Genomic DNA, 13,599 nt, shown 5'->3' with positions numbered 1-13,599 from the left:
ATCATCTTCCCTATGTAGTGCACTTCGTGGATCATGAAATAGCAAATCCTTCACCCAAAGAGTGCAGGAAACGTTCGACTAAGTCATCTATAATCAACATTAACAACAGGTTACAAATCCCCTATTTAAAACTCAGCTGCTTGTTAATGATGATCGTGTTTGAACAGTAGCGCCCTCTGTAGGGGACACTGAGTGATTTGAGACGGTGTTATTCTCCTCTCAGACAGTAAACACTGCAAGCGAGACGAGAAAGGGGAGCTGTGCAGATTGAACTTCTGCAGCGTCTCGTTAACTCAGAGCTCATTTTGGAGACTCTGCTCCACAGAAATGTGTTAAAAGCTTTAGTATCGATTCACAGTTTTTTTTTTTTACTCAAAGCTTCATTTTATATTATTAACGAACCATAAACATAAGTTAAACCACACAAACCATGACATTTCTTCTATTTCGAAGTCCCCACAGACTTCTCCGTTAAAGTTAACCTTGCATTCTTGCAAGTAGCGGGTGGTGGTCGCGAAGATGACTCGTAAGGTTTGATGTGTTGCCCCCTTTCGCCGCTAGTTTCTTTCGGCCTGTTCTGCAGACAGGGTGGTCATCTTCAATTAACTTTCCTTCTGCACCGTTATAAACCCAAAACATGACCAAACGTCAGACTTGGTCTTCTTAGAAGGCTGAAATATCTCCGAATCTCCGAGTTTTTCACACCGCGGTAATCGACCGCGGTTTTAACGATACTTTAAAGTTCAAACGGTACTACTAACCGTCATTAATTTTACCGCGGTTTACCGTGAAACCGGTAACCGTTTCAACTCTAATATATTGTCTATGCAGTAATAAGTAACAAACTGTAACAGAGTTAAATGAACAAGTTTAAATACTTTAATTCTCCTCTTGTTACTTCTTCTCTTGAGTGCCTTGCTATCCCTTTGCTGCTGTAGCACAGTGAATTTCCTCACTGTGAGACTAATAAAGGGTTATTTTATCTTATTTGTGGCTGTGATGTCACATTTGGTTGCTTCTTGGTTGGCATAACTCATCTAAATGTAAGCGCTTCAGGTTATTGGGTTAACTTTACCCACTTGAATATGCACATAAAAACACTACCCAAAATGACCAGTGAACCTACAAGTGTGTTCTGGGTTTTTATTTGTAATGTAATGTTGACAAAAAAGTGGTAAGCCTGAAAAATAAGTATTCTTTGGGGAGAACACTGCTTTCTTTGGGCAGCGTATTCATAAGCATTTCAGGGGGCATTTGAGGGAGCTTTTAGAGGCATTAAACTCTTCAGACGTCTGGTTCCCATCACCACCACTGTGAACAGTTCCAAGTCTTATTGATACAGCGTGGTGTTCCTGCACAGGTACGGAACTGAATGCCAGTCTTTCATGTGGAGGGCAGCAGCGTTACCCTATACGTTACTTGCTTAAGAACCAGACGTCGTTATGACTAAACTACAAATGTCACCATTTAATCTGCTATCCAAAATGACCAGTGAAGTTACATGTGTCTTATAAGTTATATAACTTGATAATGGTAAAATACTACTAAATTTGGGAGGGGAAAAAAAAATTATATGGGTACTATTTTTTTTGTTGTTTTGGTTGGCAGCGTGGCGTCGCACGGAGTCAGCAAAACTTACAGCTGATGTAAGTAAAATTATTCATCACAGGAGCTGTAATAGATCACAGATGCGCCTTGGTTAATCGTTCAGAGTGGTGGTGAACTGTGCTGTACCAGGATGCAAAAATAAATGGAGAAAATACGGTATGGTGCGGGTTTCTTCGGCTGCCGTTACAAATACCAAAAATCCTTAAGTTGTGGCTGATTGTTTTGAAGCCACACAAATGCCAAAGTCTAACGACTCTACAGACTGAACTAAGACCCATCGAAGACGACTCAAGACCCGTGAAAAATGCAAAGCAGATTTCTTCAAATGTGGCTGCTAAAGAAATCTGCTGTACCCTCTGTTGTATTTTCCACCACAGAAACTGGAATCAAGGTGAGAAACATTTGTGAGTGAAATAAATTAGTCGTCATTAGCCACCATACATATATCACTGTTAGCCATTAGCTTACAGACTGTCTCAAACAATAAAATAACTATCTACCTCTCTATCCTGCCTCATAAACCGGTAAGCAGAGCAGCAAGAAGTTTGTTGTGGACACCACCAGTTTCCATTTGCCCTGGGTTGTTCTTCGGCACTGGCAGGTTCAGTGTGTCTGTCTGTCTCTCTCTCTGTCTCTCGTAACTCATTTGTGTATTCTGGTTCAAATCGATTTGGCCCTATGACATTAATTTTGGACCTCCTTGAAGTCCTCCACATACTCTGCCGTCTTCCAAAATATGTAAGAAACTGTAAAAATAATCCGTAACCAAAAGCTGCTGCTGCTGTTAGCCATGTAGCTACAGGCTAGTAACTATAAAACCATGTTAGTTTGTGCACATTGATCTCAGTTGAGAATGTAGTTTTGACAGGAAACACGGAAGAAATTAATAGTTAAAGTAAAGTAATAGTTTATATTAAAAAATAGGTTTTAGGCCAAAACTTCAACAATTCACAAAACAATGTCTCAGGTATCGAGCAGAGTATTTATAACAATTTTGTGTGAAATTGGGATGTAGCTTTTAGAGCCATTAAGTGCTTTGGACGTCTGGTTCCTAGTACTGTAATGGTGAACAATTCTGACTAAATTTCTCTAGAAAGATGCATTTCACACCAAACCACTCTGAATGATTTTGTTTTTATCTAAACCACTAAATCAATAATTTTGCAAAATCAGTGGAGTTCCCCTTAAACTTGCCAGCATCTTCACTCTGCACTTGAAGAAACTCATCTTAAGGATGGAAAAACAAATGAGTGTTAAAGATGTAAAATATTTATTTTTTTGTAAATGTTCCTAAATCTGATTCCACAAACTCCAAAAACCCATTACACTTTGTATACTTCAAAAAGGCTTCATTTTTGACATTGTATACTACTGTACAGGACCAAGAAAAGACAAATACTGTTAATAATGTCTGAATATTGTACAAGAGGGGAAAAATATCCAAGAAACAAATTTCATTACAACCAGTCATCGAGAAATTATGTACAATTGATTCATTCGAAAGTTTTAAAAAATACATCATGCCATGTATATTACAAGCTCGGGACTCTGAATAATAAACTAACAATTGTAGTCCACTTTAGTTGTGCACACATCAAAACTTCATTTCAAACCGGTAAGCCAGTTGCTATTACCAGGTTTTGAATTCTTTATTAAGTTCAAAACATCATACCTTGATTTTCAACTAGTCAAACACTAAACAGCATCTTTCTTAAAATAATGTAAACCAAAAAAATAAAAAGAAAACAGAAACAAGCGTACTTTACATTTCTTGATGTCAAAGCAATGTGAAAGGCATTTATCTTTAATTCTCTCCAAAACCCGCGTGCGTTCCTCTACAGGGGCGCCTTGTGTTAAGGAAAGGAAATCCCTCGTGCTCGGTAAGCTTTAAGCTACTGGATTCTGTTTGGGTGGTTTCTAACGTAAATTCACAGCGCGCATCGTTCGTGATTAACAGTTAGGATGTCACAATCAGCACAGCATGATTGGTGCGTTCTTTGATTGCAAAAAGTACATGAAACTAAAATGTGTAAAAAGAAACGAAGTAAGGTAAGAAAGAAAATTCAAGTGGTCAGAATTTTAGACAATATTGATTCTACATTCTAAATACAACAAAAATATTCTGAAATCTTTTTTTCTGTTTTTTTCTTTACAGATTCTGTACAATTTTTTTTACAACACAGACTCTCAAAATGATATCTTGACATCCTTCTTAAATACTTTTTTTTGTCCTTTTTCTTTTTTCCTTGAAGAAAAACAAAACAAAAAAAAATCACCCAAATAGCTATAATGAAGTTAAGGTAGCATTTGGTCGAGTAATTCTACGTTTTTAAATTTTAGATGGATATTTACATATTTTATAAAGTAACACGTTCTGTTCAATCTGCAGCTTCCCAAAGCAGCTTGACTCTCTTTTTTTTTTTAAATCCACATTCTTAAAAAATAGCTTCAATTGATAATAAATACAAAACTTTGCCTCTTATTTTACAGAAATCAAAAACAAAGAAAAAATAAACTGACTCATGGAATCAAGTATTTTAAACTGTATTTTTTTTTTTTGTTGTTTTTAGTGCAAGTTAATATTCCCTTAGCTTTATCCCTAAGGAAGTCTTCTCAGTACATTCCTTGTTCAGTGGTGTCTACATTTCTGATTCTATATATGTGTATATCTGTATATATATATATAGAGATCTGTGTGTATACATTTTATATATATATATATATATATATATATATATATATATATATATATATATATATATATATATATATATATAAAATCTTTATCCAGAGGACCAGCCTCTTAATAACTAAATAAGGCTGTGGCCAGCACTTTACTTTCCTGGTCAGCTGGTGAGATTTAACCTAACACCACCTTTTAAGCTCCTGTTTGCCTGTTTCTCACCGAAGCTCGTCAAACTCTGCTCTTCCTTCAGAGAAAAAGCCATCCGCGCTGTGTCTGTTCTGCAAAGCGGAGGAACCAGTGTGCCGCCTGGTGTTCAGGTGAAGCTGTTTACCATGCAGTATGTCCACCCCCACCTTACCTGTCCATCCCAATGAGACCCCAGTCGGCTTTTGTGCCTTTTTTTGGGACCTTGGACCAGGTCTCCTCGTTACCTCTTACAGTTCTACGGTCTTTCGTCTGCCCTGATAAGTTTAAAGATTAATAACAAAATGCTTCCTGTTTAGAAATGGGCCTAGAAAAAGCTAACAAGGAATGCATACGTGTGGATTAAATGTTCTCTCTGTCCACCTCAAAAAACAAACTAAACAAAAAAAAAAAAGAGAGAAACAAAAAAGAAAAAACAGAAGCGCCTCTTCGGTTTAGTTCATCCATTTCCTGCAGTTTACTGCACCACAGTGACAAGGAATCTTATGCTGGTCATCTTCAAGGTCAAATTTGTAGTCATAGCACAACTGTAGGGAAACAAAACAGAGAAAAACAGCCCAATCAGAACAAACATCAAAAACCTTCTGAACAGATGTTTCTGCTTTGGGTCTGGTTCTAGAATTGGACTGTCAGCTATTCAAGTGCAGAGAGGACACTAACATCATAAACAGAAGAGAACATTGGGGTGGGGGTGGGGGTTCTGCACAAAGTACCCGAACCTCTGACACCAGATAACTGGAACTATAGTTTTTTTTTTTAATTTGGAAATATAAACAATAAAGCCTGAATAATGAATAATTAAAAATAAAACATCATTTAAAACATTAAATTATTTTGTTTTTTTGGTGATCATTTTCAAATTTTAAACTTTCACATTTACGCACCGCAGTGGAATCTGAAGATAAATGTGTAAATGTTTTTTTTATATATACACATATATATATATATATATACATATATATATATATATATATATATATATATATATATATATATAAAACCTCAACACCACCTCATATCTCCAAAATGGTAACTTTACAGGAGAAGGAAAAACATACTTTCCATTTAATGTAAGCCAATGGAACCAGACTTTTTGGTCCATTCATCACGAAATTCACAATCTAAAGGGCAACAGGCCTTTTTAACATTGTCAAAAACTGATAAACGACAAAAATGGAGATACAAGGTTTTGTTCAGACAACAGCGAAATATATATAGTCATATGCAATTATATCTCATTGGCCCAAAGCACTGACACAATTATGTTGGTTCACTTCCCAACAGTTTACAGAAAAAATGTTAATGGATTCTACAGTTACAAATAATAGACACCTTTTTCTAATTAAGGGAAAAAAAGAAAAAGAAATATCAGTACTGAGCATGAGAGTAAAACACCTTCAAATAGAAAAATGCTGTACCATTTAGAGCTTCCATTGTTCTGCCAAATTATAAATATTGCTTATCTGCATGATGACTATGATCCTCACACAATGACTATGATGATAATAATGTACATGGCCTCATGAGAATGACCTTACTGTGCTTTTTACATTGGCCATCCATCTAGTACTGAAGGCTCCAGTTTTATGGATTTGGCACTTGCTCAAGATCAGTACCAACAGGACCTAACGGTGCTTGGGAGAGTTCTCCTCTGTCTTAGACAACACTAATAGTCTAGTGATTTTGAACAGCTGTCTTGTAAACACTGACTGATGGTGTAAGGAAATAAACAACAGTGTGCAAAATTGTGCTTTTCTTTTGAATAGAACAGTCATCAAGAGGTGCAGCACAGACAGTTGGTTGCTGTATATGAGCTTTTTGCACATTGCACGCCATAAAGCAATCATAGTTCAATTTAACCAGAGATATGTTTGACAACCGAGTGTAGTTAAAATCTTGCCAGGTCCTAAACGCATTAAATGACCAGGCATAAACAGGGCCTAAGTTAACTAGTAAGCAAGATAGCTGACCAAACACGTCAGCCTGAAAAGGTTAAATGCAGCAGTTAACTGGCCTACCTCCTCCCCGCGTTGTATCCGGCGGTTGGAGCTGATGATTATTTTGTGGCCTCTCTCAAAGGTCACGACCTCGGCTATGCAGTTGGGTGCGCAGGAGTGGTTGATGTACCTGACGGCACAAATTCATTTATACAAGGTAAATGTGATGGACAAGAAAACATGACCACTCTTTGAGCAGAAATACATGCTGACGTATTTGCAGATCTGATAATTCAGTTCCTACCTTGCGGGTCCGCCTGTAATGGTTGCATCAATTACATGCTCACTGTCGATGCGGAACATATAGACTCCACGGTTCTATGGTTTGGAAAAAATTAATAATAGCATTAAAAAGTGTATGGATTTTACTGCAAAGAGCAGCAGGCAAAAACACGTTTTGGAAAACGGCTCTGGTGAAACCAGAATTGCCACACGTACCTGTGATTCGTACATCTTCTCCTTGCGGTTTGCCACCTCGTTACGAATGATTGTACCAATGTATTCGATGACCATGGTGTTGTTCTCAATGTCCCTAGCAGCATACAGCCCCAAGCCCTACAACAAACATGGTACAAAGCTATGAGCAAACAATGTTTTTGCATTTTGTTTGGCTTTTGTTTGCAAGTACTTCAATTCCACATCTTAAAACGGACAAAGAACAGTGTATGACTACAATAAATGCATGTTGCAAGTAGAACAATAACTCCATGGCTCAAACTGCTCTGTATTCACCTGGATGCGCGAACGGGCCAAGTAAACGTTGGACTTCCACTCGGCCTTCATGCGGCGGTACTGAGAGGACTTGGAGTGGACAAACTGCTTGCTGTAGGGGGCGCCAGTGAGCTCAGCGGGGCTGCCGTTGCTCTGGAGAGCCTTAGCAGAGCTGCCGCTGGTCAGGGTGTGCGGCCTAGAGGAATATCAAGAGATGGAGAAGACAACACTGAGGAAGACTGCAGCATCTACTCAAGTGCCAAGATGTGGTGAGATGGAAACAGTTAGAGAAAACAGTCAGAGGCGCCAACAGACTAAATGATCTTTCAGTTAAGTTAACCACATGGTTACTGTCATCACTGAAGGACTGAAACCTCTGTAAGACCAAATCTATGAGATTTTTTAAATATATTTGTTAAGTTTAATGCCATAATGAACACAATTATATGACTGAACATCATTTGAAATGGGAAAAGACGATTTTAATGGACAACGCACGCTGACCTTATGAGTGGACGAAACACAGGACTTGAGCTCTGGCTGCTCACGGATCACAGGCAAAGGGAGAAGGACATGAAGAAAGAAGATCTAAAATCTACAGAATACCTTAACACAAACCTCTTGACGTGGGTGCACGCCTTAGGTTCAGAGCGCGCGCAGCCTGAGGGGTTGATGGCCAGAGGCAGCTCCATCAGAGGATTGCGGCCATAACGGAAGGTGTAGCGTGCACACGCCTCCACTCCAGGCAGCTGGAACATGAACCAGTTGACACAGTCAGTGAGAGAGGGGTAATAACAGGAGATGCAGGGGATTTATTAGCTATTCTTCCTAAAGTCCAGTTATTGGTATGTGGCTGGAAGTATGAGACTTAGAACACCACCCTGAAACTGCATAACAGATCAAACCTCCAAATGCACCCCAAAACACAGCCATCTATAGTGGAGCTTCCCATGAACATCATACAGACAAGCTTTGAGAACACAGTGATGTTTATAATATAGTAATATGTAATTCTGGCTATTTTCTTTGAGTTTATTCATCTCAGGAGTAGCTGACATGTCTCCTCATTCCACTGCTAAGTTAAATGCACCGTTTCAATCACACTCGTTTTAAAGCATCAATCAGAACGTGGCTGATTCACAATCATATCCTGATGATGAGAAAACAGGCTACAGCCAGCTAGCACTTGACTGTGGTTAGGCAATAATGCCATTTTAATAAAGGAGATAAAGGAGAATGAGAGAGCAGCGGTTAGTGAACCCAGACACCCTCAGGTTAGTCAAGAGTAAGTTATTTAGTTAGCTACTGAGCTAAGGAGAAATCAAAAGAACACAATTTCTCTGAAAGTAGGGTCAAACCAGCTACACAGCCTTAGGTCTAATTCACACAGGCTACCTCTGCATGGAGTGAGCGCTACAGCTCAAATGCGCTGGCCTTGCATACATACAGCATTTGTGCTGTGGAGCCGAGCCGCAACAAAGTTATAAATACCTTCATTTTTCCAGACAGATAAATAGTGAAATTAGTCAATCTGCTCAGTAAAAATATAATTTATAGAAGTGCACGGTATATTTGTTTATCCTTAACAGCATTCAGACTTGTGATTAGGCAAAAGTTTCAAGCCTGGTTGACCTACCAGGAAAACATTCCGTGCTGCAAACAGATTAACTGGTATTTCGTCATGAATTAAATAAAAAAATATATTGTTTTTAAGTTTGCATACAGTTTCTGTTTAATTTTCATCAATTGTCATGGCTTGTTTCAGTGTATTTTGCTGCGTAACAGGGACAGAAAAAAAAACGGTTCTATTCTCTAAATGCCGCACCACTTCAGTGCGGTGTTTGGGACCCTGCCCCTTTGCACGCGCAGCCGGTGTGAAAGCGCTGACCACTTAACATGGGTGCCAAAATGAAAAGCAAGACTTTTAATGTCACCCACGCCACACAGGCGCAGCATGTGCCAATCAGGCCTTAAGATGCAAAATCTAGTCTAATTCAGGTTTACCATAAACTTTCTCTGGTCAATAATTCTGTTTTTAAGACTTACTAGCCTACTTGCCTACTGCTCAGACCATTGGGTATAAGCACAGACATGCTCAGTTACATTATTTTGTTGTGTACGGTATATAGGGACAAAACAAATACTGCCTCATGCGATAAACAAGCTAAAACTAAGAGCCTCACTTGCCAGAAATTAAAAAAGCCTTGAGCTCTAACAAATCAGATCATCATTTGTTCTGATTGTAGACAGAGAGAGAAAAAAAAAAACAACAAAAAAAAACAGTTAATGCATCTGGAGTGTAACTTACTTAAACACAGAGACACATTTACTCCTTGATCTCACAGATGAAACTACAGCATCAGAGACTTTGTTCACAAAACACAACCTGACTTTCTTTTTTTACATGGTAAAAAAACCCCAGCTCTGCCGACGGTCATATACAGTACCAAAAAGTTTGCACACACTCTTAGATTATATTTACCAATTTCCTCACTAGAGAATAATAGTGAAGACATTGAAACTATGAAATAGCATATATTGAATGATAGTGACCAAAACCTGACCAAACGAATCAAAATAAGCCCCTCCCCCTTTTTGCCTTGATGCTTCATGAGGTGAATTCATTTTCTAACAAAACTGAAGATAAACATTCACCAGGACCTTCTTGTTGCTGTAGCACTCATTGAGAGCTTTAAAACATATATTTTGTCACTTGGGGAATTCATGTTTAAACTTTTGTTTTGGAAATATTGCCATACATAGGCGTCACCTTCACTATTTGTATTAGAAATTTACGTAATGTAAAAATGTTTCTCATTATCAAAAATGCAATTTTTTTTTTTTTACTGGTAATGAACGTGTACACATTTTTCTCATAAAAAATGTGTCATGGTTCAGATGGTTCTTTAAGGGTTCTTTGGTAAAGACAGTGATTCTTTATAGAGCCCTGAATGCTCAAAGAACTCTAAGATTAAAGGGTTCTTTGCATCATGAAATTGTTCTTCAGACTGATGGAGAATGTGTTGTAGATGGTTCTACATAGAACCTTTTTGAAAACGCTTCTGTATAGCACCCAAAAGGAAGAAACTTTTTGGGTGCTATGTAGAACCCTTTTCAAAAAGATGCTATATTGAACCGTCTGTAGCACAATCATTCACATTTTCCATCAACATGAAGAACCCTTTCATGATGCAAAGAACCCTTTAATGATGCAAAAGGTTCTGAGTGTTCATGGTTTTATACAGGACCATTGTCTTTACTAAAGAACCCTTGAAGAACCATCTTTTTTAAGAGTGTATAGAATCCTTTTTGCTAAGAGTTTGTATACATTTTCTTTTCTCCCAACAGTTTCATACCGATTCCACAATCCTGGTGACTGCCGGGACCGTCAGTCCAAACAGGTCTTCTCCCTTCAGATAGACAGGGAACAGTTTGAGAATGCCCGTTTCATTCCTCTTCTCCGCCACGGGCTCTAGGACCTTATCCCACACTCCTGCACAGAGAACAAGAGAAGTCGTGTTGTAACTTGATACACCTGAGTCGCTGTTTTAGAAGACCTGCTTACACCTCTGATCCTTTTAACTTCACCTGAGACTTGTCAAACTTTATTAGGAGAATCTGCAGCACTGTGAATCTGTAATTCTCTTCAATGAAGCTGAAAGAAGTTGGAGGACAGAAGTGTCTTGTTAAGCTGTTAAATAAAGGAGTACTTGGCCCAAAAATGCTAATCAGAATTAATGTGATCAAAGGCCAGAACAGACCCACTAGCAGGATCTCATTTGCGTAATGCTAAATGTCCCCTACTAGTATTTATCGAAGCAAAAGATTTCAGCATTTTGCAAATCAGGCTAAATCGGTGGTCCCCAAACCTGGTCCTGGAGTTCCCCTGCCCTGCATATTTTAGTGTTTCCCACACTTCAGCTCAGGAATTGTTAATTAGCTGATTAGCCGGCTTGTTAATCAGTTGATTAGATGGATGAACAGGAAAAAGACCAAAATATGCATGACGTGTACTTCAGGACCAGAGCTGGGAACTACCAGGCTAGAGCTTTAAATATTTGTCCGAACCAGACAGGATTCGACTGCTAAGGTCGGTTAACAGGACTGCCACACAATTTTAATGCTTTTCATATGTAATACCTTTTTAAATCATAACATAGCAAATACCATTTGATAAATAATTCCATTTTAACCTCACAATAATGCACACATTTAAATATGACATGCTTTGAGATTTACACAATACTTGCACAGTTATAGCTCATTTGACTGGGTTGCTTACCTAGCCCTTCATTAGTGCTTAGTTTCTGACCACAGGACCACTGTTGGGTAGGTAGCTCTGGTTGGCAGACTCTTATGTATTGGGTTAATATGCCAAATGACCGGTTCTTTAGGAATCCCCTTAGAATTTAATTAGGGAATTGATTCAGGGAAGTACAGTTCAGTGCTGCCAAAAGGAAATTTTATCTTTGTGGCCAAAAATATTTTTACGTTCTATGTAAATTACATAAAATGTTGCGTAAAAAACAGTTTGAGAGTTTTAGAATTAAACAGGTGAAGGTGAACATCTCATCATATCAGCAGTGCGAGAACAGAACATTAGGGAATTTTATCCAGACTAAAAATGAGATGCTTTTTAAAGCACTGCTTGAATAAATGAGTTAAAGAATGAATTTAACTTACTAGGTTTTTATATTCTATCATTATTCATTTTTTTTGTTTATCCATTAAGTAAAGACTGCTATTATTGTCGCTTCACCGTACCCGGTGCTGTACAGTTTCTGACTGATGTGGTTTGGGCTGGGTTCAGACAGAATTTTGTCAGGTTCAGGTCACCTTCAGACTCAAAATGCAAAGCTGTATTTGGGTTCAGACCAAAATTTCAGGCCCATTAGAGCTTTATATTAGGCTAATTAATCACCGCCAGAATTCACATATTATTTGCAAAATGGTATCTGAAGTCCACCATTAAACTCAGGTATGTGGTGCTTACCTTTAGGTGAGGATCCGGTCAGCACCAGATCCTCGTAGCCCTGCTCCACCACGCGGATGGTGAATTCAGGGGCGCCGTCCTTCTCGTCGATGGAGCAGAGGTAGCGGCAGCGGCGGTTTCCATGCCGCATGCTCCAGTAGATGCGGCTGGCCTCATAGCCCACGGGGAAGATGGCGGCAGATGAGTGGAAGGCCTCCATCTGCTGTGGCAGGAGCTGACCTACGGCATGGAACACCAGGCTGCCCACACGGAAGGTGTGCTCGCGTTCCCCGCGCTGCACGATGCTGGCTATCTGCCGCGCCTCATCCCGCTGCACGTAGACACGGCGAAACACGGCGAAGCAGCGCAGCTCGTGCTCTGGCCCTCCTGGAGTCCCGCTCCCAGAGCCACTAGAGCCTCCACGGGGCCTGTGCAGGTGGCACAGCATGGTCTTGTCTTTGAAGAAGGTACACTGCGCCTTGAGGGCGCAGGTGAAGTGGTAGGCGTTGGTGCAACGCAGCCGGTGGCAGCCACTGGTGGCTCCAGTCTGCTGGCAGTAGGCACAGCGCACAGAAAGGCCGCGCCTCAGAGCCAGTTCTACGTTGATAAGTGCACCAGCTTGGGTCTCATATACTTCGGTGGACCACAGTGCACAGTTAAGGTGCACCCACAGGTCCAGGTCCAAGTTGAGTAGACGGGCGGGTCCATCTGTGAGCCCATCGCCCTCTTCGTGACAGAAGCAGCAACGCCTCAGGTCTTTTGGCAGCGGCTCAGGCCGCAGGGAGGCGTCCAGCTTCCTCAATAGCTGCTCCAGCTCATCCTTGTCCCGCAGCTGCAGGTTGCCTTTGGGCACCACTATCTGGACGCTCCATTTGCGCCAGCGCAGCCCCTTCCAACGTTTCCCAGATAAGTGGCGTGGCAGGCACTCATCGCCTCCGCTGTTATGGACGGCACGGAGACGGGGCTTCAGCTTTACAGTGACCTTCAGAGCATCCGACTTGACTTCGGCTTTGGCTGACTCAGGGGAGGCAGAGGGGAAGAAGATGGGTGGGGTGGAGGGTGGAGACTGTTTGGGCTGCATCTGGGCCAGGCAGTGGACATCCAGGGTAGATATGTTGTTGCTGTACGGGTGAAGAGCCTTCACTTGGCTCTTCTGAGAATCAGGCAGGACAGGCACATTCGGCTGAGAGACGAATACAGACAAACGTGTCAACCATCTCAACTACCACATTCTATTGCTTTATATGTTCTGGTTGTTCTGTCTGTCCAATATTATACTATAGATGTACGACTGGGACCTTTGGCATGACAACTGTGTTCAGTACTGAAGGTTCCAGTGTTATGTTTTTTGTATTTGCTCTAGACTGGTTCCAGCAGGACATAATGGTACTTGTTCTCCTCTGCCTTCAACACTTGCATTT

The 13,599-nt window shown here is 40.2% G+C and overlaps 1 protein-coding gene across 3 annotated transcripts in view; it reads right to left on the bottom strand.

Annotated features, from left to right (window-relative positions):
- Window positions 1-3,857: 3,857 nt before the first annotated feature.
- Window positions 3,858-13,599, bottom strand: part of kmt2ca (lysine (K)-specific methyltransferase 2Ca) — a 249,803-nt gene continuing 240,061 nt past the window's right edge. For 2 of the 3 annotated variants that reach the window (XM_036581780.1, XM_036581798.1), the window contains 8 exons: window positions 12,200-13,361; window positions 10,563-10,699; window positions 7,825-7,955; window positions 7,228-7,402; window positions 6,934-7,050; window positions 6,740-6,813; window positions 6,517-6,625; window positions 3,858-5,025 (listed from right to left, as the gene is read on the bottom strand). In XM_036581780.1, the coding sequence (XP_036437673.1) occupies window positions 4,933-5,025; window positions 6,517-6,625; window positions 6,740-6,813; window positions 6,934-7,050; window positions 7,228-7,402; window positions 7,825-7,955; window positions 10,563-10,699; window positions 12,200-13,361 (1,998 nt within the window). In that variant the 3' untranslated portion in view covers window positions 3,858-4,932. Of the gene's footprint in view, window positions 5,026-6,516; window positions 6,626-6,739; window positions 6,814-6,933; window positions 7,051-7,227; window positions 7,403-7,812; window positions 7,956-10,562; window positions 10,700-12,199; window positions 13,362-13,599 lie in introns of all 3 variants that reach the window. The other variant, XM_036581789.1, reaches the window with a different exon arrangement.

Source organism: Colossoma macropomum, unplaced genomic scaffold (genome assembly GCF_904425465.1).
Source record: "Colossoma macropomum unplaced genomic scaffold, Colossoma_macropomum, whole genome shotgun sequence".
Classification (NCBI taxonomy): Eukaryota; Metazoa; Chordata; class Actinopteri; order Characiformes; family Serrasalmidae; genus Colossoma; species Colossoma macropomum.
The sequence above is the reverse complement of the archived record's forward strand: the minus strand, read 5'-3'. Positions and strand labels throughout refer to the sequence as shown.